This window comes from Electrona antarctica (assembly GCF_951216825.1).
Source record: "Electrona antarctica genome assembly, contig: scaffold_117, whole genome shotgun sequence".
NCBI classification, from domain to species: domain Eukaryota; kingdom Metazoa; phylum Chordata; class Actinopteri; order Myctophiformes; family Myctophidae; genus Electrona; species Electrona antarctica.
In genome coordinates, this window is record NW_027637944.1 from 107,912 (window position 1) to 134,737 (window position 26,826).

Genomic DNA, 26,826 nt, shown 5'->3' on the forward strand with positions numbered 1-26,826 from the left:
ATAGCGCGCCACCGAGTGGCGCGCTACGAGCTTGTAGGTCTGCTATTTTTGAGTGGTGTAAACCACTCCTACAACTGGCTTTTGTGTGCAGAAAAAAATGACCACGGTTGCTATGTTCAAAATAATTTCTGACGTAATTAAATCACACCCGGGTGAACTGGATGACCGTAGCAACCGTGGTCATTTTCTCTGCACAAAAAAAGCCAGTTGTGAAATCACATCCGGGTGTGATTTCATTACGTCAGATCAGAGCTGATCAGGCTATATAATACCTTATTACGTCAGACCACAGCTGATCATGCTATATAAAACCTTACACCACTCAGTTCACACGGGTGTGATTTTTTTTAAATCGAAGAACGACTGACATAGAAACATAGCTTTTTCAGAAAACTGTCATGATTGAGAAGACATTTTATAGAATCGAGCTCAGGTCTAAATGGGTTAAGGACACTATAGGCACCTCGCTCATGTGGTAAAGTTCTGTTCTAACTCCTTCTGTCTCGTATACGGTCCGTTTCTCCGCCAACGTGGCTGGAGTTGCTGAACAGCAGGATTGCACCTATAGAGCATAGCAGTGGGCGTGGCGGGTTTCTGGACCCACTGAAAACTCTCCAATTCGTTAGATTTACACAAATATTGATATAAATTATTCAGAGCCTATAGAATCAAGCCATCCTGGTGACTCATGGCCATAAAACCTTTGATTCTGTGAAGAAAATAATAATTTAAAAAATATATATAATATATATATTTTTTCTTTTATTAATATAGGCTACATTTATACTACATGTAATAAATACCCTTTGTTTAGCGTTATTAATTTTTTCACAGAATGAAACGTTTTATAGTCATGATTCACCAGGACTAGGGATGCCCCGATTTTTTTGCTCCCGATCCGATCATTTCATTTTGAGTATCTACCGATATGGATTTTTTCCCGATCCGTTTATGCCAATATCACAATAGTATAATATCCCAAATCACACACAATATCCAGTCTAATATCATGATATGGATATAATATTGATACTATAGGGATGTCCCGATCACGCTTTTTTGGCTCCCGATCCTATTCCGATCATTTGAAAATGATGTGATCGTCCTTGATTTCCGATCAAGCGATCCGATCGGGACAACCCTAACCAGGACCCTGGATGGCTGGATTCGAGGCTTGAAATTATTCATATAAATATTTTTGTAAATCTCTATGGGAAACATTTATGACTGACTTTTCAGCGTGTCCAGAAAACCAGGCCCACTGCTATGCCTTACACAGCACACTATTACCGTAGACTGACATACTGTGAATATCGAGGAGCCCTTTGAAAACTGGTTGCTGCAATTCAAGGGGCTTTATCCTCTAGTGAAATTTTAAAATAAACTGTATATTATACAATTGTATCTGTTGAATATACCGAATGAGTGCATTGAGTACACTTCTGTGTAGGACCTGTAGGTCTGTAGTGTTTTACGTGTATTTGGGATTGTTGGAGTCCTTGTTGTGTGTTGTTAAGGCAGAGAGAAGCCGGAGCACAAGTATTTCATTATATTGCACTACAAAAGAGAATAAAAAATAAAACTCAGTGGTAAATATTTTCAGCATTTTACGTAGGCGACCCGAGTGCCCGTCTCGGGTCGTTCATGAGTACAGCTTTAAGCGAAGTAAGTCCAATACTGACAGCATGGAAACACACTATTGGGGAGAGGATGGGCTGGACATATACAGGCACATAAGTGGTTTCATACAAAACCACACACTTAAACCACATTTTGATACCATGTATTGCAGATAAAAAATAAAAACAAAGATGCAGAAAGTCATTCAGTGAAAATCACATGAAAAAAAAAAAAATTATATATAAAGTCAGAGAAAATTTAAAAAAATGGGTTTTCAAGCAATGCTATACATTTCATAAACCCTTGGCTGGAAATGCGAGGCCTGTAGCATAGTCATTAAAAGCAAATATTGCCTGTGAAATAACAGAAATAATAATAATGAAAACGCTAACCGAATTCAACAGATATATTTCACTTTGGTCCCTGTCAAAAAGAACATGGAACCTTTCCCAAATTCCATCTTCACAACAACACATTAACTTGTTTTCTTTTGTCAGTAGTCAATCATATTGCACTTCAGTAGGAGTATATACAGGTGCAGAGGGCCATGGATCTATGATCCTGGTTCATTGGGGAGGTTTGGAGACGAGGGCTGTTTCCATAACGTTTCGTTTTGTTCACACTCTTGTCCATTTCTCAAGCACGATTTATTTATACTGATTCATATCGGGGGAAAATAGCCGATCTACAAGCTCACAACGTGCCGCGATGCACCGCGTTGTGAACTTATTTCCGGTGTGTGCGCAGCACCGGCGCGCAACAAAGTACAGTATCGATCAGGCATCGATCATACCCATTGGCCATTACCCACTGTCGATACTGGCTCAGAGTACTACACAGGTGTAATGTTCAACACCAAGTAGCGAACTGAACATTAGTTAATGAACTGAATAACTTATATTGAATAATACGGAGAAATTGCTTAGGGTCAGACACTGGGTGAAACGGATGAGATTATCATCCATTTCTCTTGGTGACAAATACACTGTAGCCTCGTTCTGGGCGACTGGTCGAGCTGGTTTGATGTGACCCAAGACATGGTTGTCCACGCCCCACATCTTGGTACCGGATCTAAGCAGCTAGGGAGGGCAAGATTTGAGCGATACCAGCGTGCCCGTCCCGTGCTCGGCTCTCCTCTCGTTTAGATGCACATTCTCCTCACCCCGCACTCGCAGCAGAACTTGGCAGACTCGACTGGGAACTTCGTCCTGCACGAATGGCAGGACGAAGGCTTGCATCTCATTCCGCTGCTGTCCACGTCATCCGCACCGTTGTTGGGATCGTTCCTGAAAAAAAAAGTTGTTATACTTTAGCTATTGAAAAATAGCAGATCTACAAGCTCATAGCGCGCGGCACTCTGTGCCGCACTACAAGCTTGTAGGTCTGCTATTTTTGAAAAATCGTTAAAATGTGCCTCAAATCTTTGAATATCTATTCTTTCAGGGCGAACGTTTTTAACACAACTAAAACGGCATTGCTTATATTTTGAAGCCTGCAGTTTATTCTCGTACACGCAATCGGTTTCCTGCCGTGAATTGCGTGTGATTGACAACTTGTTACCTTCCTTGTCACCTCCTCAGAAATGTCCGCCCACAAGGTGGATGCCGTATGCAGAGGTTTCAACAAAATATGGACTACTAAGTATTTATTTACTGAAGTCAGAGGTCATAATAATAGCCTATACTCTTACCAGCTTGTCATTTACTGCTTTTTATATAGAAATAATGTTAATATTATGCAGAATTGAGTTCAGTCTTTTGTCCAATACAATATTTTCTGTTTCTCATTTGGCCCTTTGGGAAAAATAATTCCCCACTCCTGTTATAGAGCATAGCAGTGAGTGTGGTTTTCTGAACCCATTGAAAAAGAAAAAAAAAGCCATTCATTCTTCCCATATATTGATATAAATTATTTTAAAGCAGCTATAACATGAATTTTAAAACATTTTTTAATATCATATTGTCTATGTCCCTCATACTTATTTCTAATGGTTTGAGCCTCAATCACCACTCTGATATAACCAGTCCATGGCATTTCTTTTTTTTGCTTCTGAAGCTGTTTTAGCTGCAGTACCACAATGTCCTGAGGTGGTGGGGGTGCTGATATGCAACTTATTTAATATTTGAGTCATCATAATACTAATGCTAGATAAACACAGGCTTGTTTTCATTCCATGCCAGCTTGGGAAAAAAAATGGAACTGAAGAGGGAGGAATTATACAAAGTAGGGTGACATTGATGACATCAGAAAAACGACCAAATCAGTTGAGCTGTTCCTGAGAGCAATTTTCATAAAAGCCCCTATGATGAGAAATCCTGATTGTTCAAAATTGCATATTTGTGGGGATAGAAAATACACAGGGGAGCTCAAAAAACACAAAAAATATGTTTTATGTCTTTTAAGCCTAGAATCCAGCCATCCAGGATTCTGGTGAATCATGACCATAAAACCTTTGTGGCTGTTGTCCTATACCTAGAGATGTAGTTGTCCTACCTAGAGAGAGATGTAGTTGTCCTACCTAGAGATGTAGTTGTCCTACCTAGAGATGTAGTTGTCCTATACCTAGAGATGTAGTTGTCCTACCTAGAGATGTAGTTGTCCGGGTTGGAGACCTTCCTCCTGAGTCCCACTCCTCCTCCTCCTGACGTGGGAGCGTTCCTCCCAACGGAGCCGTAGCCGGAGCCCATCGCTCTGGGCCTGCTGCCCTGCACACTGACCAACACACCAAACACAGGGATTAAATCCTATATACTTTGTTGACCAGGGCCCCCGCAGGTCCCTAGACTTAGCTCACAAGCTCACAATGCAATGTGACGCTTTGTGAGCTTGTAGATCTACTAGTGTTTTGCCTATAGTGACATGCTCAGAATAGAGACACTTGGCTTCATGTGGTTAAGGTGTCAATTCTTTTATACAAAGCACATAAGGGATTCTGCCGGCTAGGCGACTGACTCACCCTGACGGAGGACTGGTGATGCCAGATGGAGAATTCCTCACTATCCCTGAAGAGGAGCTCTTACTAGATGGGATTCCTGCACACACACGAGAGAGAGAGAGAGAGAGAGAGAGAGAGAGAGAGAGAGAGAGAGAGAGAGAGAGTTTATGTTGTTAACAGTGTTAACATTATAAACAATATCACAATAGTACTGGACTGGTTGGCGATGATACAGTATGTGATTGTGTCTCTAAGGCATGGGGTTCCCAAAGTGGGGACTAGGAGTACTTGAGGGAGTTCCAGCGGAAAGTTCCAGGGGAAAGTTCCAGGGGAAATGGAACCAAATGTTTGGTTCCATTTGTACACTCTCAGAGTTAAATTAACAGTGGTTTTACAATATAAATTGGGGTACCAGAGATAGAAATGCCATTAAATCGAGAGTCCGTAGCATAATGCGTGTTAATTTGGCGGTCCATGAAACCCGATACTCTGACCCGAGTACCAAAACATTTGTTTGACACTAGGCTGAATGAATGCAACGGCAGCAAGTCTGACCCAGTGTTTACAACAGTACTGCAGCAAATCGCCAAAAACAGACGATCTACTACAAGCATAATGATAATTGTGTTATGACTTTAAAAATAGACGCCTCATTGGCCGCTGCAGTTTGTTGGGGCCATGTGTGTCGACAGGAGGGCGGACACTTCGGGGGCGGAAGTGCGCCGGAAGTGCGAAAAAAGGCACGCTACGTGAGTGGCACGCTGCCACTCAAGTGACTACTGGCCAATCACAGCGCATCTTTTTCCGGAACTTGTCAGACCCGAACATGCGCTCTTGTGACGCACGCGGAAGCTTCTGTGAAGCACCAACGCGGAAGCTTGCCCTCTCTTGAGAGCATTCGCCCCAGAGCCGGAAGAGGCGCCTAGCATTATGTCTATGGCTATAAGTATGGCAGAGAAAGAGCTGAAGTCTCACCGGTGGACTGTCCAGGGCCCGCCCTCTGAGGTAAACGAGAGGAGGACGAGAGGGACGTGGACACAGCAGGGGAGTTGACCTTCCTGACTGGACCAGGACCTTTGACCTGCAGAGAGAGAGAGAGAGAGAGAGAGAGAGAGAGAGAGAGAGAGAGAGAGAGAGAGAGAGAGAGAGAGATTGAGAGAGAGATATTGAGAGCGGAAGAGAGTGAGAAAGTGTTCATAAGTTGCCACAGTTTGATTTGAAAGGTAGGTGGCATCTCCTAGTAAGGGATCAATATAAGGCCTGCTTTGTAACTCTGTGTGTGTTTGTGTGTGTGACCAAAAATATATCTTTATAATCATAATCAAGGCAAAAGTTGGAAATAATTGTGATCAAATCAGGCCTAAATGGTAAATGGTAAATGGTGCATTTATATAGCGCCTTTATCCAAGGCACTTTACATAGATTACATAGATTCACACACACATTCATACACCGATTGCGGCGGAAGCCATGCAAGGTACCAACCAGCACATCGGGAGCAATTTGGGGTTCAGTGTCTTGCCCAAGGACACTTCGACATGTAGACAGGAGGAGCCGGGATTCGAACCGCCGACCCATGGATCATTGGACGACCTGCTCTACCTCTTGAGCCACAGTCGCCTAGTGTGTGTGTTTATGCGTGCGTGTACCGGTGTGCGTGCGGGGGGAGGCTTCTTGGCGAGGTCACCAGGCTTGCCCTTGGGCATACGAGCAGCCTGCTCCTGGCAGAACTTGATGTGTCGGTCGGCGGCGCTCTGGTTGAACCTCCTCTGGCAAAACGGACACGCAACATAATCTAAACAGAGAAAGGTAAGAATGTCATTGTGGAGAGTGTATGCAATTAGTTAATGGTTATTAGTATAGTTGGCCTCCAAGGCCACCATACTCTTCGCTCTTCGTTCATCCACGGTCCCGGTCACTTCCCTGTTTACCGCTGCAGAAAGAATGCCTCGTATCTCCTAATCTAGGGAGCTCTCCGTGGTTTTGATCAGATGGATATACTAAGCTCTTAATTTCTGACTTCTCACCTGCCTCTCGTTCAAAATATGAATGCGAGGGATCAATGAGCGATTTTTATCTAAACGAGAGCAAGGTAAGCAATCAAACATATGTCTCCGTTTTTTTCCTCGGACGTAAGGGGGGGCTTTACAGAGTAAAAGCGGCCATATCTTCCCGGCACCCCGAGCTTCTATTTTGAAGGAATGTTTATGTATTTAACCTGAGGCAGAAAACCTTTTTGATTCTATATTATATTTGTGTTGTCCTCTGGCTAATTATGTATTTATATTAATTTCTTCCGGACTGAAGATGCTCAGATAACATTTCTCTCCAGATTACATTTCCAGACAACGTTATTGCTGGAATGCTTCCCAGACAATATTCACACTGTCTGTGACAGTAGGCCTGTCTCTAGGGGGGCAGGCATGATTATGTTCCAACATTAGATTATATTTACTGCAGTGTTGATTTTGACAGCAAATTTTGATTTTAGTTTTAGTCATAGTCTCTTTCTTGAATAGTTTTCATTTAGTTTTAGTCACATTTTAGTTTTTTTAGTTTTTATATATATATTGTCATTTTTAATGCAAATCGTCTCTTCTGGGGGTCCCTGTGATATAGTACTCAGATGGGGGTCCGTGGCCAAATATATATCAATTTGGGGGTCCTTGACATTAAAAAGCCCCTCCACTGGAGGGTGCCAGATCCACACACACGTGCGCACGCACCTTGCAATATCAAATCTCTATATCATCATCAAAATCTGGGTCGAGGCTGGGGGGGAGGCGGCGGTTCTGTGTTACCTGGGTCGAGGCTGGGGGGAGGCGCCGGGGCGCCATCCTTGGCTGCTCGGATGGTGGCGATGAAATCTTCATGTTTCCTGCGCCAGTTGGACTGCTTCTTGGGGGGTTCTGCCTAATGGAAGGAATGGGTTGGTGGGTGGGAGGGGATGGCGGAAAACACACAGTGATCACGTGATCGGATCGGGACAACCCTAGTTATTATGGTGGTACTTGGAGAGCCAGATATGTTCTGAGATCAGATATTTTCAGCCTTGCCGGTCAGGAATCAAAGCGGGGATGGCGGGGGCTGATGAGGTCATTCTGTGCTGTGTGAAAAGGCTAGTAAACACTAAAGTGACACGCTGCAGGCTGATGACTTGTGACAGAAGTAGTCCACTGTCATGCGAGTGTGTTTTGCAGCAGCAACGTGATCGACCCGGCTCAGTTCCTTCCCACTAGCTCCTATTTGGTTTCAGTCCCCAGTCTCCACGTGTCACATTGGTCTGACAAATGCATGGTGAAGCTCCATACTTTAACCCATTTCGACCTCAGAACGATTCTACAAATGCCTTCTAAATCCTGACTGTTTTCTTGAAAAAGCTATGTTTTTCTATGTCAGTCGTTCTCAAACACTATCATGTTACTTTTCACGATTCTTCAAAAATAGCAGACCTACAAGCTCGTAGCGCGGCACTCGGTGGCGTGCTATGAGCTTGTAGATCTGCTATTTTTCAATAGCTAAAGCATAACATGATGCAACACCAAAAGGGGTTCCCGCCCAAAATGGGTTAACTTAACCCATTTAGACCTGAGGACGATTCTACGAATGCCTTCTGAATACTGACAGTTTTCTGAAACACCCATGTTTCTATATCAGTGGTTCTCAAACTATTTCATGTCAAGGACCCCCACAAACATGTGTAATTGGCTGCTTAATCTGAAAATATGTTGTTCCAGCCTCCAGGGACCCCCCCCCCCCCCCCCCCCATTCAAAGATTTGCGCCACGTTTTCACAATTTTTTAAAAATAGCAGACCTACAAGCTCATAGCGTGGCACAGAGTGCCGCGCTACGATCTATTTTTCAATAGCTAAAGTATAACGTAATGCACATTTTGTGAATGAAGCCTCATTAATCACAATGTTTTTGTTCATGGAGGTTCGGCCTTATAGATGGAAATGTGGCTATTTACTCTGTGTTTCCTATATTTTTAGACTAGTCGTGTAGTCTGTTACAAAATAAATTTGTAAACGTTTCAAAATAATACTGACATTTTTAGCTTGCGTCCCTTGGACGTTTGCCATCATTTTTTGTTGTTTATTTCATATTAGACTATGCCTAATAACTGAACTGTGGTTTAATTACAACTATTTGTCCACATAATCTACCCAATCCGACGACACCACAGCAACCTCGATTGAGGGCCTGTTAAAACCCATTTTGGGCGGGAACCCCTTTTGGTGTTAGTATTATGTTATGCTTTAGCTATTGAAAAATAGCAGATCTACAAGCTCATAGCGCGCCACCGCTACGAGCTTGTAGGCCTGCTATTTTTGAAAAATCGAAGAACGAAACTGTCAGGATGTAGAAGACATTTTTAGAATCTGATCTCAGGTCAAAATGGGTTAACAGTGATCTAGCCCATGCAGGGGTTCTCAACGTTTTTGGCTGGGGACCCCCGGAAATGCTGTGGCCATGTCTTCGGCCTATTATAGCGCCCACCAGGAGGCCATTTTTTGCAAAATATGCCTCCCCCTCCATTGAACTGATCGGCGCAAAACTGTGCACGCATACTCCTTGAAGGCCACATCAAATGGTCATTTGTCCCTGATGTAATGTGATTGATTGCCAACTTGAAGAACTGTAATGAATATGAACAAAGTTATATATGCCATCCAATTGGGGGGGGGGGGGGGGGGGAAGCAGGTCTGCTGTGTCGCTGAATACAAATTTGGAGCATCATAAAGTGAGTTTGCGAGCCCCCTGCTTTTTTTCCTATATATTCCATCCATGACATTTTTCCATTTTTCAATCTGACCTTCTTTGCTTTGATGGGTTTGAGGGTGGAGATCTCTGTGCCCTCAGCTCTCTGTCGACTGGAGTCAAACACTTTCCTCTTCTTGGCTGCTGCCTTCTGACAGATGGGAATGTGCTTTTTCTGCAGGCCGGGGAGGAGGACAATGGCTTCATCAGCTTAACGTGCAACATTGTTTTTCCACCAATCAACAGTAAACAAACCGGCATACAGTGCAAGTCTATACATTCTCAAAGTTACAATTGATCAAAGTTGCCAAATATTACACAAGAAAGAGGCAAACATTGTGAAAATAGACAATCTACAAGTTTAGATATTTTCACAATATCCGTTTATGGTGTCCTGAAAAGTTTGGAACCCCAGTATACGGTATGTCGTGTGCAAAGTTGACATTTAGTTGCTCGTATAATTACCAGGACTTTGGGGAAGAAGTTCCTTCCGCAGATTTGACATGGAGCCAGTTCCTCGGCAGGAGGAGCAGCATCGCCATCTGTAATGAAGCCCATTTTGGGCGGGAACCCCTTTTGGTGTTAGCATTATGTTATGCTTTAGCTATTGAAAAATAGCAGATCTACAAGCTCATAGCGTGCCACCGAGTGGCGCGCTACGAGCTTGTAGGTCTGCTATTTTTGAAAAATCGAAGAACGACTGACATAGAAACATAGCTTTTTCAGAAAACTGTCAGGATGTAGAAGACATTTTTAGAATCTGATCTCAGGTCAAAATTAGTTAATATAGCGTCACAGTCAGTGTAATCACTGTGCACCAATATGCATCACGTATTTGAAAATAGAGGGCCTACAAGCTCACAACGGGCCACCGTGCGTGCCGTGCTGCCCGTGCACCGTGTTTTGGGCTTGTAACTCGGCTACATTCAACACATTCTTGTATGGTTTGTCCATGGCACAAAATGTTTTCCTTTGGGGGTCTTCGGGTGACAAACACATGTTCATCTGGGGGACCTTGAAATGAAAACCACTTCTCTACTATAATGGATCAGAGTTCCAGCTGGAATAAATGGAAGGCAGTGAGCCTGACAGAAAGATCTGACATTTTTGGAAAATCTCATCGCCCATGGTGGATATCAGCTAGCCGCAATTTGCAACAATAATGGGATGAATCTAGACTAGAGTTGCAATACCCTCCATTGGAAGCCCATTGATCCAAATCGAATTTCAGATCTGCAGGTATTAAACAACGCTAAACTCCCCAACATTGCAGCTTGTTTCATATAATCACACCCGTGTGTGAAGTGAGCGGTGCAACTGTACCGTGTGGCCGTGTGGGGGTCCCCGGGGGGTCCCCGCAATATCCAGACCCCCAGGTACGCGCCCAGGGGGGCGACCCGCTTCCGGCGAGTCTTCCTGTGTCCGAATGACAGAGTTACCGTGTTCGTGTTGCAGCTTTCCGTGCTCGGACACAGGGACATACATACATAGCTCCGTAATGGAACGGAGGCACCGCTCAAAAATCCACCGTAGACATGTTATGAGCTACTTTCTGTCAAGACATCCACTGCAGGTGATTTGGAAGCACTCGTTTTTGTTAACAGGTCGCGCTGCTGTCTCCTGCATTATGTGCAAATTCGAAACAGGTGGTACGCTGGGCCGTTCAGTGATTTATGACGAGTGCTTCCAAACTCCAGCACTTAGAAAAAGAATCACCTGGCACCTGCACAGAATTTCTTGACAGAAAGTAGCTCATAACATGTCTACGGGGGATTTTTTATGAAAAACAAGCCCGGCAGATTGAAAGAGGATAATTCAAGCTTGGACTACAGCTGCAATGTTGGTGAGTTTAACATTGTTTAAGACAAGCAGATCACAAACCAAATTGGATGAGTGGGGAGTCAATGGAGGGTAGGTTGTGGCTAGGTGCCCTCTAGTAGTCTGCCTTGACAGTCTGATTTATCACCTCCTGATAGATAGCAATGTAATGTTTAGCCATTGTTAAGCTCCCATCCCATAGCAACACAATCACAAAGGCCCCATATATTGATTTTGGAAAGCTTCCTATTATTATGCTGCTAATAATGGCATCTTGTCTAATGTCTGGGATGATAGATAGCCTATATCATGTGCATGTTTACCATGATAATCTATACAAGGAAGCTAAACCTGATGGATACGTCAAGAGCCAACATAAAAAATAAAATAAGACATTTACAATAAAGCTATAACAAAGTGATGTATTAAGAAGCTAGCATGATGCTAACAACAACACATGCTAGCTGCTGCAATAAGGGGATGAGAGAGAGGAGCAGATCTGATCACACCCAGTCGGGCCCTACAAGCAGCATTATAAAGTTGCGCACCCGGCGGTGTCACGCTGCACTGAAAATAGCAGATCTACAAGCTCACAGCGCGGCACGCAGTGAACGCGTTGTGAGCTTGTAGATAGAGCTATTTTCGCTGGGGCGGCGCCGCCGCGGCGCAACCAAGTCAAAACCCAGAGGCTTCTTCTTGTGACTTAAAAAAACAGCACATAAAACAAAGAGAGGTCGCTGAAGAAAACAATAGCTGCATAATGCTGCGGCGTGGAAAAACAAGATGATTGGAAAAATGATTTAGCATTATTATGATTATCTATTGAGAGGCGCAAGGTGTGTGTTATTGTTATTAAAATAAATGACGTACCTTCTTCAAACTGATCCATCATCATCCTCTCCGGGTCTATCTATTCTGTGTTGTAGAGGCAGGAGGATGGATGCCACTGGCAACTGGAAGCTACGCCCAACCTACCAGTATCCGAGAACTTCATTGGCTCTTTGGCTGTGTGTGTGTGTGTGTGTGTGTGTGTGTGTGTGTGTGTGCACTCCAGAGGGCTATTTTTTTTGCTATATATTTTTTTTGGAATCCTAAATTATTTGTTGCTATTTTTTAATTGGAAAACTTTTTATTAAATTTCAAATGTATTTATAGCCTATGTTAACTTAAATAGAAATACAAAAAAGACAATACAATTTGAATACTATAGGCATTACGCTACTAAATCAATAATATTTAAGCTGAAATCAATAATATATATATATAGGTCTATATCAATTTGGATATTAACCTGCAGGCCACATTAGGTGAAGGTGTGGGCCGCATGTGGCCGCCAGTTGCCCATGTATCTCAGTCTACTCTACTGTATGCTGGTCATTGGTTGCCTAACAACAACTATCTCTTGAAACTAGCTCCTCACCACTTGCCCTACACACTTCCACTTGGTTTGAGCATAGATATACAAATAATAGAGACGGCACCGGAATTCCCCTCCCATCCACTTGCATTGCATTGCGTCTCTATTATTTTTTTATATCTATGCTCAAACCTAGTGGAAGTGTTTATGGCGAGTGGTGAGGAGCTAGTTTCAGATAGGGCCCCAGGCAGACGCTATTACTGATAAATGCAGTATGCATAAATGTTTGTTTTGAACAGCAGGGGGGTGTAGGAGGCAACCACTATTTCTCCATGAAGTAATATCATTCCAGAATACTGTTACATTATGCATACTTTAGGCGTGAGAAATATCTTAACATTATTGTGATTATAATCTAAATCGTTTCAGTGCTGCCAGAAGCCTGAATAGGGTCTGTGTCTGCTTTATTTGGGATATGTTTTATGTACAGTAAAACACTTCATTTTAAAAGCTGATATTGCAGGCTAGCCCGCCCCAGACACTGGAAACCACTGTTTCTCCCCACCAGTGTTAGTTCAAACCGACTGCATGGGCCAGAGAGCACACACTGGCCATACTGAACACACATGTGTGAACTTGAATGAAGTGATTCACAGACAGATGCTTGTCGGCTCACATAAAATATGTGTTAGTTAGTGGATGGATGCTTGGATGGCCATATGTCGTCACCACTCACCACAACAAAATCCCTGTTTGACAGACTGACTGGATCCCCCGCCACCCCCCCCCCCCCCCCTCTCTCTCTCCCTCTCTCTCCCTCTCTCTCTCTCCCTCCCTCTCCCTCTCTCCCTGTCCCTCTTGCTCACACAATGATGGCTCTGTCTGTACTGACTTATAGCTTTCATTATAATTTGGCTGATTGCCGGGGCTCTCATCTTGATAGGACCGTTACTGCACGTGGCTGGAATCAACAGCTGGTTAAATGTAGGATATATAACTTGAGCTAATTGTGCATTTCTGCAGAAATGTTATACTGTAGCTGAGAGCTGACTGTGTGTCCCAAACATTTTAGAACTGCTACTACACTAGACCCGAAATAAAATAATGGACCATGTTCACGTATTTTGTCCAAACCTCTTTGCCCAAAATAGCATATCTACAAGCTCACAATTAACGCCTCGCAGCGCGTGGCATTGTGTGCTTGTAGATCTGCTATTTTTTGCTAAATGCATGACTTGAAATGCAATTTTTAATGAAAGCTATAACGTTTCTGCAGGAATGTCATACTGTAGCTATAGGAGCTGACTGTGTGTCCCAAACATTTTAGAACCGCTACTACAAGACCCAAAATAAAGGACCTAAACTTACTAAAATATATTCTGAATGAACCCTATTTCAAAAATAGTGAATATAGCTCTTCAGGGAGCAGTTAAGGGTTAAAATGCCTTGCTCAAGGACACATGGGTAGACTGGGCGCCACCCCATGGATATAAGATTACGGCTTGAAACCTGGCGTTCCTGTTTTTGTCATTAGGCCTACAGGTAGAAATCTACCCATGCACTCACACAGTCATGAACAAGAATCTAAAACAGCCATTGGTCACCTCCTCTCCCTCTGACCTGCTGACAGGTGAAATGTTAGGCCTGTTTCAAAGGAGGCCAGTGATTTGCTTGTTTTAAGGGAAGGGGGCAGCGCATTCCACACCTGAATAGCAGTGCTGCGGAAGGTGAATTTACCCATATTTGTTTTGTAAGTGGGTGGCACCAGATTATTGTTTACGCTATACTGTACCTCTAGTTTTGTGGCTGTTTGACCTCTAGGGGTCCTCAGAGTTACTACAGGGGCTCTGCCAAAACTTTGTGTGATTGCAATCTTTTTTCTTTTTACACTAACCACTTGAACCCATCACTATTCTGAGTTATGCATTTGCCGAAAATATAGCAGATCTGTAAGCACACAACCCCTTGAGCTGTGAGGCGTTGTGAGCTTGTCGATCTGCTATTTTGGGCAAAGACTGGTTTGGACAATACACGTGAACATGAATCCAACACAACGCTATATAAGCCTAGTGATGCAAACAAGGCTACTGTATAAGCTATCTAAAATCTATGAAAATGTTCTGCAACATAATTGTATACATTATGTAGTAGGGCTCCCAGGCCTGCTTCATCTATCTCTTAGCTAAGGGGGTCCTTGGGCTGAAAAACATTGAAGACCCCTGTTAAGGCTACAGTAGGGCTTACGTGGTTAATCTAACAACTGTGTAGGCTACAGATGGATCTGAATGGAGGCTATAAATTCCACTTCAAACACATGTTTTAGAGAAAGCTCTTATACATACGTGTTCTAATGTTGGTTACCTTTAGGCCGGGCCATATACCATTATACACATGTTATGCTGTATATGATGTCATTCAGGAAGCGGCCTGACTCAGCCTCACAAGTGTAATCAGTGGTGCTGATCCCCAGTATTGGAATCAAAGTAAAGATACTTTTTGGTATTTAGCCTACTACTACAAATGCCTTCTAAATCCTGAGTTTTCTGAAAAACCTCATGTTTCTATGTCAGTGGTGCTCAACCTATTTCATGTCAAGGAGCCCTAGAATTATATGTAATTGGCCACCGACCCCATCTCAAAATATGTTTGTTCCAGGGACCCCCCCAGAAACAAAGATTTGAGTTAAAAACATTCGCTCTGAAAGAATATATATTCAAAGATTTGCTCCACATTGTCACGATTTAAAAAAAATACCAGACCTACAAGTGCTACATAATGCTTAAAAAACACCAAAAGGGGTTGTGCACTCGACTTAAAGTTCTGTAGTAAAAAACAAACAAAAAAAATCTAAAGTATGCTTTTAGGACTACTACTAATTTCAGAAGTTAGAACTAATAATGGGCAATTTTCCACAGGTTGAATTTAATTGTGCAATAAAGCTGACAATCTCATCAACAAATTCAAATATGATCATCAACAAAGAACTATGCCAGATGGAAGGGCTTGTGAGGGAGTCATAGAAAAACATATGACACATATGAAACAGTATATAAAACAGTGATTCTCAACCTGCGAGCCAGGCCCCACTGGTGGGCCGTGGAGTGGGCCCCCAAATAAGACGTTAATGATAATATAACATTAATAATAACAAAAATGTATAGGATGAAAATATCATGGTATGTTTTTCTTTAAAGCATAGGAAAATGAGTTTTTATTGTCGATTGACAATTAAAATAAACATGCTCTGAAAAGCTGTGTGTGCCGCAAACACTTTAAATATGTTCAAGTGAAGTAAGTGGGCCCTGATCCAGTGTGGGTCAGGGCCGGGGATTGAGGACCAGACGGTGGCCTTGTGGTTAGAGTGTTTGCCCTGAAACTGGGAGGTCGGGGTTCGATCCCCGGCCGGGTCATACCAAAGACTGTAAAAATGGGACCCAATGCCTCCCTGCTTGGCACTCCAGCATCAATGGGTTAGAACAGGGGTTCTCAACGTTTTTGGCCGGGGACCCCCGGAAATGCTTTGGCAATGTCTCGGGACCCCCGCCCCGCCCCCTCCCGCCCCCCAATATAAATTGACTGCTACAATAACCTTAAACCATTTTGGGCGGGAACCCCTTTTGGTGTTTTAAGCATTGTTATAATTTAGCTATTGAAAAATAGCAGATCTACAAGCTCATAGCGCGCCACCGAGTGGCGCGCTACGAGCTTGTAGGTCTGCTATTTTTGAAAAAAAGTGAAAATAAAATTTAAAAATATATATTTTTTTTTCTCTTTTTTTTTGAAAATAATTTGGGGACCCCCTAAAATAATTTGGCGACCCCCCGAGGGGTCGCGACCCACGGGTTGAGAACCCCTGGGTTAGAATGGGGAGTCAAATCAACGAATCAAATGATTTGCGAGTGCAGCAGGGCTGCAGCTCACCGCTCCAAGAGATGGGCCAAATGCGGAGAACAAATTTCACTGCGGTGACGTGTGTGACAAATTGTACAACATTGACTTTTTGGTTTTACTGTTATATTTCTTCTGTGTCACCAGGTCTGACCTTATGTTCCTTAACTGATTCCACTACTGAAGGCTACAGTCTTATTTGATTCTCCTGTTATTTTTTTAAGGGGCACTTTTTTGAGGGGCCCCTCCTATATTCAGCTATAGTGTAGATTTTTGTCCTAACACAAACATTAAATGCCATTGACAATGAATGGAGAATCTACGTCATATGTAGACGAGCAAATCGTCTTGTTACGTCATGATGATGATGTACGATGATAAGAGCGCCCCTCACTTCACACAGGTGTGATTTTTGAGTGGTGCAACCACTCCTATAGAACCAAGTGTCACTGTTGCACAGCCTAACACACACACACACACACACACACACATATTAACTGTATATATATTATGATTTGGGGTGTTACAGTACAGTACAATACAGTGACAGTACAGTAGAGTAGAGGGACCCCCCACACTAATTTCTCAATGATTTTGGACGCGGGGCGGCTCGCCGGAACCGGGCCACCCACCCCTGGGCGTGTACCTGGGGGTCTGGATGTTCCGGGGACCCCCACTCTGATCCAGAATAGGTTGAGAACAACTGGTATAAAACACAGCACTATCAAGGACATTCTAATCTAGGCCATTTACAGTGCATGAAACTAGTACTAGTTCTTGTCCATTAAATAACAACAGACAATTGGACATCTTGCCATTCTTCCAGCCTCGTCTTCAAATGATTTGTATTCCCCCCAGTTTTAAGAAGAAGAAAAAATAAAACAGATTTCAATATTTAATACACTAGAGCAGGGGTTCCCAAAGATTTTCAGCTCAAGACCCAACAGAGACATTTGGTGTCTCCCCGGGACATCAAAGTTATACAAAAATACATTATGGATTTTCATAACATGCACATTTGGCAGTGGCAGCATTTCTACTTACAAATAGGCTACGCTGTGTTTCTGTAAATGTATTTTCTAATAAATATTCCAATTCAAGCCTACCATGTATGCTTTGTTTTTAAATGTATATGCTCTTTTTCGACTTTGCAATTGCACTATAAATCAATATTTCCCCCCATACATTTCCTATTTATCCACATATATGCACATTTATGAATATGGCATACAGTATATGCAGCATAGGCTATATTCTGCATATACTTGCCAAATATTGGCATCATATGCAAATATATTTAAAATAAAACCATAGCACCACCCACCATTAGCCTTTGCATGTCGCGCACCCCCTAGAAGGCGCCCGCGCACCACAAGGAGTGCACGCACCACAGCTTGGGAACCACTGTTAGAGTATAGTGGGGTCTGGGGACCCCCAGGGGTCCTCGAGAGGGTATGGACTAGGAGCCAAATGGACCTTTACAGATCTGTAACTCTGAGATTTACATGTGTACACTTGTTGTACACATTTGTGGAGTTATGGGGGTCCTTTTGTCCCAATGCGTACCATGTTTGGGGTCCTTGAAATTAAAAAAGTTTGAGAACCACTGGTTTAGAAAAAGGCAGTGTATTGATGTTATAGTGGAGTTATGTCAGTAGATTCTTCTCTCTGAGGGATATAGTGAAGGGTTTACTTTCAGGAGAATAGAGGGTATGCGCATGCATAAAGTGAATGGCAGATTGAGTGGCTAATCGAGTGACAAAGTGAATTTAATGTTGTTTAAAGTAATTTAATGCAATCAAATAGGACTTTTCTGTGTGGATGTATGGGCTGTCGAGGCCAGAAAGTAGTTTTTTGCCACTCAGTAGGCGTTCCCGCATAACTTCCGGTATTGGTGATGATGTCACGCGCATACCCTCTATTCAGAAGTGGAATAAAAACATTACTAGGTGTAATTTCACACAAGCCTACATCACATCCAATTCAATACATAATTATGAATCTGTGTATTTCAATGCAACCAGTATTGAAATCTTTCTGTCTGAGCAATGGAATGCAGACTGTTTGCACAAAGGCCATATATTGTAAACTATACATTAGTTTACCAAACTATTGGTATAAGAGCATGCATCATACTCATAGTACGCACACTTTTAAGTTTAGAAATGTCAACATCTATCCTGACGAAAAAATTACTTCATTTATTTAATTTATTTATCAATATGTGTCATACTAAGTACTATTTAGGGCTTAAGAAAGAAAATAATCAGACAGCACAGACAAAGTATCTCTTTGTCACAAAACTATTGTGACTGGAGAATTGGCTCTTGTGGAGTCCATACAGTGAGATCTTGGTGTTAAACTGTCAACCATCAATCGACAAAGGGTATAGCACAACTGTCAGTGATTAAAGGCTGCAGCATACTCCAACTGACCATGAGCTTTGTTCGGCTTCGGTAGGTCAAAGAAAAGAAAAAAAGCTCATAAGATCATCTTATAACGCGCTCACATCGCGTCGTGATGCGACATGTCGTGAGCTTGTAAATCTGCCATGTTCAAAAGATCTTTTCAAAAGATGTTTGAAAACCACCGCCCTAGACACGGACCTAACAGTCGAGCTGCATCCATACATGGACAGATCATTGAGGGAGTTCCTGGTTCTGTGGAACTTGTAGGGCATTAAGCAACTAGTCGACTACTAGTCGACTAGTAAATCCACTAGTCGACCTTGTTGGTACTAGTTGACTAGTTGATAAAATTTTTGTAGGCCTCAAGATCAGGTAGATTATAGTTATAGTCACCATGTACACAGTTTTTCAATGTACAAATATTTATTTAAAAAAAAAAGTTTATTTTTTTAATTTATTTAATTTTTTACATAATAGGTAGTTAAACAACTAGTCGACTAGTCGACTAGTAAACTAGGCAACTAGTCAACTAGTAAAAATGACTAGAAGTGAATGCCCTATGTGGAAGCACTTGAGCTCGCTCCACAAAACCTTGAAAAGCGTCCATCCCATCTTTCCGTTCCTCCGCGGACCAGTGACAGGTGGACAGGCGGCTTGACGCCATGTCGCCGCTCTCGCCTATAGCAAGCTTTCACACTCAATCTCATGTCAATAGCCGTGAAGGAAAGGTGCCAAGGGGAGGAGGCTTTTTAAGGGAATTGGAACACGCCCGAGTACAGCATGAGGATGATGAGGCCATGACGATGCCGGGTCACTCGGCCGACGGAAATAGAGGATTGTGTTCGGTCATGCCGTTGGCAGAGACGCTTAGTGGCCCATGACCAGCTGGGTGGGGTCAGGGTTTTAGGGGGGAGTTAGATGAGATGGGAGTAACGTCATCCAGTATCCAGTTAGCTGTCCTCAGCTTGACTCTCCTGTTCTTTGGCTGAAGAATCCTGGATCTTCTCCGATCCTTCTCCCTCATTGCCTGATAGAGAGGGATGAATGGATAGAATGATGGATACAGCGTATCTATTTTTAAAGTGACAATTTAGGGACTTTTAATAATGTTTTGAAATACCTTTAACTCCTTGAATGAATTAATAATAGTATTTTTAACTCATTTTTGCTTCCGTCGCCATAGCCACCGCTTGGTTCCATGGCCCAAATCCTCCATGCACGCGCACACAGTCTTTAGTGGTTTTAGGGCTCGGAATGGAATAAAGTACGATGTTGGGAGCTTAATAAAACATTAATTCGAGCTCCCGCTAACCATATCAATGGTTCTATCGCTAGAGCACGGCCGCGACCCTGGCACGAAAATGCACGATTCTTACTTCCGGGTCATGCGGCCAGGAAACGGATCTTTTTCGTGTAGTCTACTGGCACTGGCCACTGATCGCCCCCCATGGTAACGGGTATTCAAGGAGTTAATACATTTTTCATTGTGCATCAGTAAGTCAGTCAGTGTGATAGGTTGTTCTAGAGGACCAGGGTCAGTGTGATAGGTTGTTCTATAGTCAATCTTTTGGATCGTCATACTTGTACATCAAGCCACCTCACGCTATACAGAAACACGAGATAGGCTCCTATACCCTATGGCCACATATGGCTCTGGAAGGCGAATTTTCACTGCGCGACACTGTCGTACGACTATAGAGCGTCGCAGTCCCGCCCCCGACGAGCGGCCCGGAAGAGAATCTTTCATTAATTTGTCCCATAGACGTTTCAGAAAGTATTTATTTAAAGACCTGTAAGCCTCAGACAAAGCCAACTCGGATGGTGACAACTCATGACAATAAACACATTTTTTTTGGGCCGAACAAATAATTAGAAAGAAGAAAAAAAGGGCAGGGTACAGCACTTTATTTTACATTTTTTATTCTTTCTAATTATTTGTTCGGCCCAAAGAATTGTGTTTATTGTCATGATTTGTCACCATCCGAGTTGGCTTTGTATTGTCCGAGGCTTACAGGTCTTTAAATAAATACCTTCTGAAACGTCTATGCGAAAAATTTATGGGAAATTCTCTTCCGGGCGTCATGAAAGGGGGCGGGACTGCGACGCTCTACTACGTCATCGACGAAGATTGCGTCAATGTGTTTGTCACCCTCCTCCTCTCACCTGACTTGTTGATGTTGAGCTGAGCCAGGCCCTGTGCCAGGCTGCCAGCAGCGGGCCCCTGAGCCAGGCCCTGTGCCAGGCTGCCAGCGGCGGGCCCCTGCTCTCCACCGGGGGCGTCCTCCGCGGCGGGGAGGTCGTGGACGGCGTTCCTGCGACCGGTCCGCCGCGAGCCAATGAAGCCCTCATAGGTCGCCTCCACATCCGTCATCGCTGACACACGTCACCATAGCAGGGCCTGCTGGGACACACAGCACTGCACACGCGCACACGTGTACGCACGCACGCACGCACGCACGCACGCACGCAAGCACGCACACACACACAGATTATGCCGATCAAAAAAAGCTAAATAATGACACTTATATCAGCCACACCGATATATAGGTCACCGCTATATGGATTCGTAGCCTGTGCTACGAATCCCTCCTAATTAATTATGGACTTTTGATTGACATTGTGAGTCATTATATTAAGTTTTCCATCATGCTCGCTTGAAGCACAATTAGGTAATTGTGCTCCTATTCAAAATATAAAAGGCACACCATTTCAATGGCTTGGTTGAATGCTTCTGAAAGTTCTTCTGATTGTAATTCTACTTCGTCAATTTTTCAAGTATGTTATTTCAGTATATGGACTGCTGAGCTTAATTACAGCCCTGAAATTCAGAGCACCTGATTGCACCTCTTGAATTGTTAAACGGTGACCCCAAGTTACAAGAATCAGTTGATTCAGATTAGATGGAAACATATTGGCTGACAAAAAAGTAAAGGGCTAAAATAATTGTCAGACTAAAACTAGACTGAAATGTCAACAGTTTTTGTTGACCAAAACTAGACAAATACATTTACGGATTATTGGACTAAGATTAAGACTAAAATGCTCGACTTTTAGTCGACTAAAACGTGACTAAATAAAAATAGGATGAGTTCGACTAAATACTATAAAAACTGACAACGGTGATTGAAACTGGACTAAGACTGAGACTAAATTTAAAAATAGCCGACAAAAACAACACTGATTCCAGCTGTCACTCTCGACCTCATGTCATGGGTTGATGATGTAGACCAGACACGCGTCGTGACTGAGCGCAGGACACGACACAGCCTGGGACAGTAGTGGTCGAAAGTCACAAAGTACATTTCCTTGAGTAGACTACTGTACTTCATTTTTTGAGTATCTGTAAGACATTGTTAATGTACAGTCATATACAGTGGGTCGTATCTGTCATAATATGAAATGTCTGTCATATATAGGGCTCTGTTTAATACTCTAAAGAAGCGACATCCGCAGTCCGCAAACTATAGCTAGAACTAGCTAGTGCTCCAAAATAAAGTGAAATGGTATCCAACATTTCGGCCATATAAATTAACCATGGCCTGGCTGCAATGCATCCTGGTGAAACTTTTACTTGTAGTTGAATAACATTTGACCAGGAATATCTATATAGGTTACTTTGACCTGTGTATATACTGGGGTTGTCCACCACTGCAAAAACACAAGGAAGTGTGTGTGTGTGTGTGTGTGTGTGTGTGTGTGTGTGTGTGTGTGTGTGCATATGCGTGTTCACATCATGCAATCATGTTATGCACACAGGTCAATGTACACATGCATAATGTGTGTGCCTCAGCGCATATAGGCTACTACATAGTCGCCCATGCAGTGTCATCGGCGACTCGCTGAATCTGGTCCTCCTGGCTTTACTGCCAAGTGCACAGTTGGCCTGTCCTTAAAATAGCATATAAACAAATGCATAATAGAACAAGCCAATGTGCTATGCCCTCATTTTCACTGACTGGCTGAGTGGCAAGTTAGATCTTGAGCTAACAAAACTGGTGGGTGGGTGAAAGTAAAAATTTTAACATTCCCGAAAACAAATCTAATTAAAAACTGAGAAATTCTCAAAAATAGTGAAAGTAGACAGAGCAGCTATTTTCACTATATTCTAAATAGGGTAATATAGGTAGGCTGTAGTTCATCCATAATATATCTCTGCTGTCGGGAGGAAACCTCATAACTCCAAAATGTTGAAATTGAATACCTTATATTTTTAAAACAAAGCAATACTGCATGCCTCATCAAAGTTGGTGTTGTAACTTTAGATATTGTCAATTAATTCCATGAGAGGGGGAGAGGTGGTGGAGTTAGTTGTTTTAGCAGACAGTTTGAGGGTCCAATGGAGTTAAAGTCCAAAGCACTTTTTACTACTTTCCATTGGTACAATATTTTAGAAACAACACACAATAGCACTGATTTATGGCAAAAGAAAATCAAAAACCTCAAAAATGGAGTTATGAGGTTTCCTCCCTACAGCAACGAATTATGTTTTACGTAAGTATGGGTTTAAGAGCTTTCCTAGAAATGTAGTGGAGTCAAAAGCCTATACAATAATTGTCTTAGCCTTGGAGTGAAGCGGCCGTGTCGTAGTCAGAAGGTTCATTGTTCCGAAATTACTATCCCTATCTCTAACCCTAACCTAAACACAACCGCAAGCACGGGAGCAGTGCATGTTCGCCAACCTTAATGCATGTTCGGACTAACGGGACTTCGGATCTATGGGCAGTTCCCGGAGTGAATGCCATGTGCTTGCAAAAAAGTAAAATACTCCATATGTACTACACCAACTACACTCAAGTAAATCAACACAACCAGTGATTGAAATATGAACACTGACCTCCTTACAGATACTAGACCTGTACGTGCCCGTCGCAGTCGGCCACCGGCCTACTTGGGAACGATGCAACTTGGGAACCTAATGATATACGTTGTCATAGCACCCGTTTTAACTGTCAGCCGGTGTCCCACATGGAGATCTGTGTATGTGCCTGTGTGTGAAGACTGCAAACTGAAAAGTGTATTAGTGTGTATGTGTATACTTGGCAATCAAATCGGCACACTGGCAGAGCCTGATTGGTTGAGCCTCAATTGGCTGAGGCAGAGGCTGGAAATTGCACAGGTGAAAGGAGTTGGCCTCATTAGGCCCACTGGCAGATCCGCTGGCCCAGGTGAAAGGAGTTGGCCTCATTAGGCCCACTGGCAGAGCCTGACCAGAGCCTTTTGTGGTGGTTCTAGAGAACCGTGGGTCCGACCGACTCGATACCTGGCACACGAATGTGAAGTCGGTGGGTCAAACGGTTCTCGAGTTGTGCATTACAACCATAGACACACGCACGCAGACAGACACGCAGATGTGGCGCATTTATAGTAGGATAAAGCAATTAATGTCTCTCTCACTCACTCACTCACGCACGGCACGCGCACACACGAAGCTTTATAGACCAATCTCTGGATTTGACTCAAATCCTTGAGATTGATTTTTGTGACTCCTCAAATGGTCAAATCTGATGTAAAAATATAATATTTTTGTGTTCATAATATGGTGGATTGATGATCCACTTGAACTTAATTAGCCCAATATTTTCTCCCATGTGCGGCTTCAAATCCGAAGTTAATTTCTTAAACCAAATTGACTTGATATTCAACTGGCTCGCAAAAGAGAAAAATAATATATCAAATCACTGCCTCTCCCGCGGGGAGAGGCAGTGATTTGAAATGCCAAATATAGCCTAGTCAGCATACATGGATATATAGCCACTATATTCGTCTATGCACGCATTTTGTTATTTTAATTTTAAACAGGTGTAGTGCCCTATTATATGAGGCTATACGTAAAGGGTCGATGCATCGTCTATGTCTATGATGTCCAACAGGCTGACTGTAAAAGCAAGCATCGGACAGACACTGGCCTGAAAGACAATTAACCTCGCAGAAGATGAACACGATTCCAGTCATAAATGAACACAGCTAGCCTATAAGCCATACGGCTATAGCCATGTCTTCTATATTGACAAATAATACCATGCACTCGAAGCTCCGCGCCTGTAAGGCAGACAGACGTAGGCTACACCATATTCGAGAGAAGGGAGCTATATAGGCCAGATGCAATATATGAAAATGTCTCTCCCTTCTATTTTCCAAGAATGCATGATGATGCCTCTCTCCTCCTACCTGTTGGGACTGATGGCTTCCTCCAGGTATTTGCGAGGTCACATCACATCATCATCACACGGATTTCGGTAATGTGCCGTTTTCTTGTCGGAGGCAAGGGCAAGGCAAGGCAAAATGAAATGATCATGCACGGGAGACGGGACGCAGCACCGCAATGAGTGCAATTTTCGGAGCCATGTATGTACGTAGGCTACTGCGCACCATCTGCGTATTCCCAGGGGGATTATTCAGGCTGAGGTCATGCTTAACTTTTTTTTTTGCTTCATAAGCTTTGCTTCAGCTTCTCCACCAAGCAAAATCCCCACTGTATAGATAGCCTACCTACAGTCGTAGGCTACAAATATGGTCATTGGTGGGATTTCAGACGAAAGTTACCATCCGCTCCCGACCGGATCATAAACCCGAAATGGAATGCTGCCCAGGCTAGTCCTGACTCCTGACTGAGTAGAGTGCACTCCCAGAAGTCGGGACCATAGTGAATCTGCCCTGAGTCTGAGAGATAGGTGGGGCTATTGCTGGGACGGGTTATGACTTCTGAGTCTAATGATCATTACAACATAGCCAGGCTACTGAAATGATAGAAAATTATTGTAATTTGTAAAATAAAATAAAAAATGTTATGAACTGTCTCCCAAATTTATTATAGCTTAATTTATCTTATATATTGCAATATCATTTGGGGAGCTACTTATAATACACATCTTCACAAACTCCACGTAGCAAAAAAAGATTCTGCAGGATTGCCACATACAGTGATTGGTCTGCTCATTCTGCCCCTTTTCAAACAACTCAATATTTTACCAATCTTTAATTTAAATACATACCAAACCTGCAACTTTATTTTCAAAGTATTGTTCCAGCCATGCAGTTTCATTTCCTTTGCCATGTAAAGACTTTTTCCAGTTCAACAGTGATGTGCACCACTTCAATACGAGACAGGCAAATCATTTACATCTCCCAAAGTTCCGTACTGGTCTGTGTCAGTTCTCCATCAGATACAGGGGGGCCCAGCTATGGAACACCTATACAGCAATCTCATCAAATTCTACTTCATTAAATCATTTCAAATATAAGTTTAGGACACACTTAATTGACCAGATCACTTAATTATATTTCTTTGTATCATCTCTTCTTTTCTCTAATCCATGTAGATAACCAAGAATTCTTCATTGTGATTTCAGCCATAGGTAGAGGCCTCGTAGAAGCCCCTTGGGATTTTTTGCCTCAGCCTAGCACTTTACCCTTCTAAGTTCTTATATTTATATGTTGACACTGTATTGTTTTTTGAGTGGTGTAAACCACTCCTACGACTGGCTGTTAGTCTGTCTGTCTGTCTGTCTGTGCATGCAAAATGAGCATGGTTGCTACAGTCACCCAGTTCACCCGGGTGTGATTTCATTACGTCAGACTTTACGTCAGATCAGAGCTGATCAGGCTATATAATACCTTACACCTTATACTGTGCTGAATAAATAAAAACAACACAATACAATTAATGGGTTATTGCGACCATAAGTCGCATTTACTATGTTTGTTTGTTGCGTCACCCATGTCTCTTATGGTCACCCCGTGTGACATCACGCCTCGTGACATCACCCTTCCATATGGTCACACCCCCATATATGGTCACGCCTTGTGACATCATGGGAGACCCTTAGATATCCATATTATATGGACCATATGTGGTTGTCAGTCCAACCACTGAGGTTGCCCGCCAACATTTGCGACTCGCGAGTCTTGCAAATGAACCAAGTTGGTACAACTATATGAGGCTATGAGCAACCTAACACCATGCGAAAACACCAAGTATTTATCCAGAATTTGTGTGACTTACTGTATTCAGTGCACCATGGATGACATAATTTGACCC

General features: G+C 42.9%; 2 protein-coding genes across 4 annotated transcripts; both read right to left on the bottom strand.

Annotated features, from left to right (window-relative positions):
• Positions 1-381: 381 nt before the first annotated feature.
• On the bottom strand, positions 382-12,128 carry LOC306918524 (zinc finger C2HC domain-containing protein 1A-like). 2 transcript variants are annotated; one of them, XR_013789347.1, is made up of 10 exons: positions 12,006-12,128; positions 9,783-9,859; positions 9,373-9,492; positions 7,357-7,468; positions 6,205-6,350; positions 5,531-5,636; positions 4,577-4,652; positions 4,204-4,332; positions 1,334-2,906; positions 382-463 (listed from the first exon to the last, which is right to left on the bottom strand). XR_013789347.1 is itself a non-coding variant. In XM_079531423.1 (9 exons), exons 1-9 carry the CDS (start codon positions 12,028-12,030, stop codon positions 2,762-2,764), a joined length of 936 nt encoding a protein of 311 aa, XP_079387549.1. In that variant the 5' UTR covers positions 12,031-12,128; the 3' UTR covers positions 1,057-2,761. The 2 variants fall into 2 exon arrangements, 1 of the variants encoding a protein (XP_079387549.1); XM_079531423.1 differs by lacking the exon at positions 382-463 and having other exon boundaries at positions 1,057-2,906.
• Positions 12,129-19,343: 7,215 nt separating this feature from the next.
• On the bottom strand, positions 19,344-25,022 carry LOC306918518 (uncharacterized protein). Of its 2 annotated transcripts, none has more exons than XM_079531419.1 (3): positions 24,957-25,022; positions 20,952-21,204; positions 19,344-19,815 (listed from the first exon to the last, which is right to left on the bottom strand). In XM_079531419.1, exons 2-3 carry the CDS (start codon positions 21,157-21,159, stop codon positions 19,739-19,741), a joined length of 285 nt encoding a protein of 94 aa, XP_079387545.1. In that variant the 5' UTR covers positions 21,160-21,204; positions 24,957-25,022; the 3' UTR covers positions 19,344-19,738. The 2 variants fall into 2 exon arrangements, with proteins under 2 accessions (XP_079387545.1, XP_079387544.1); XM_079531418.1 differs by lacking the exon at positions 24,957-25,022 and adding an exon at positions 23,623-23,799.
• Positions 25,023-26,826: the final 1,804 nt, after the last annotated feature.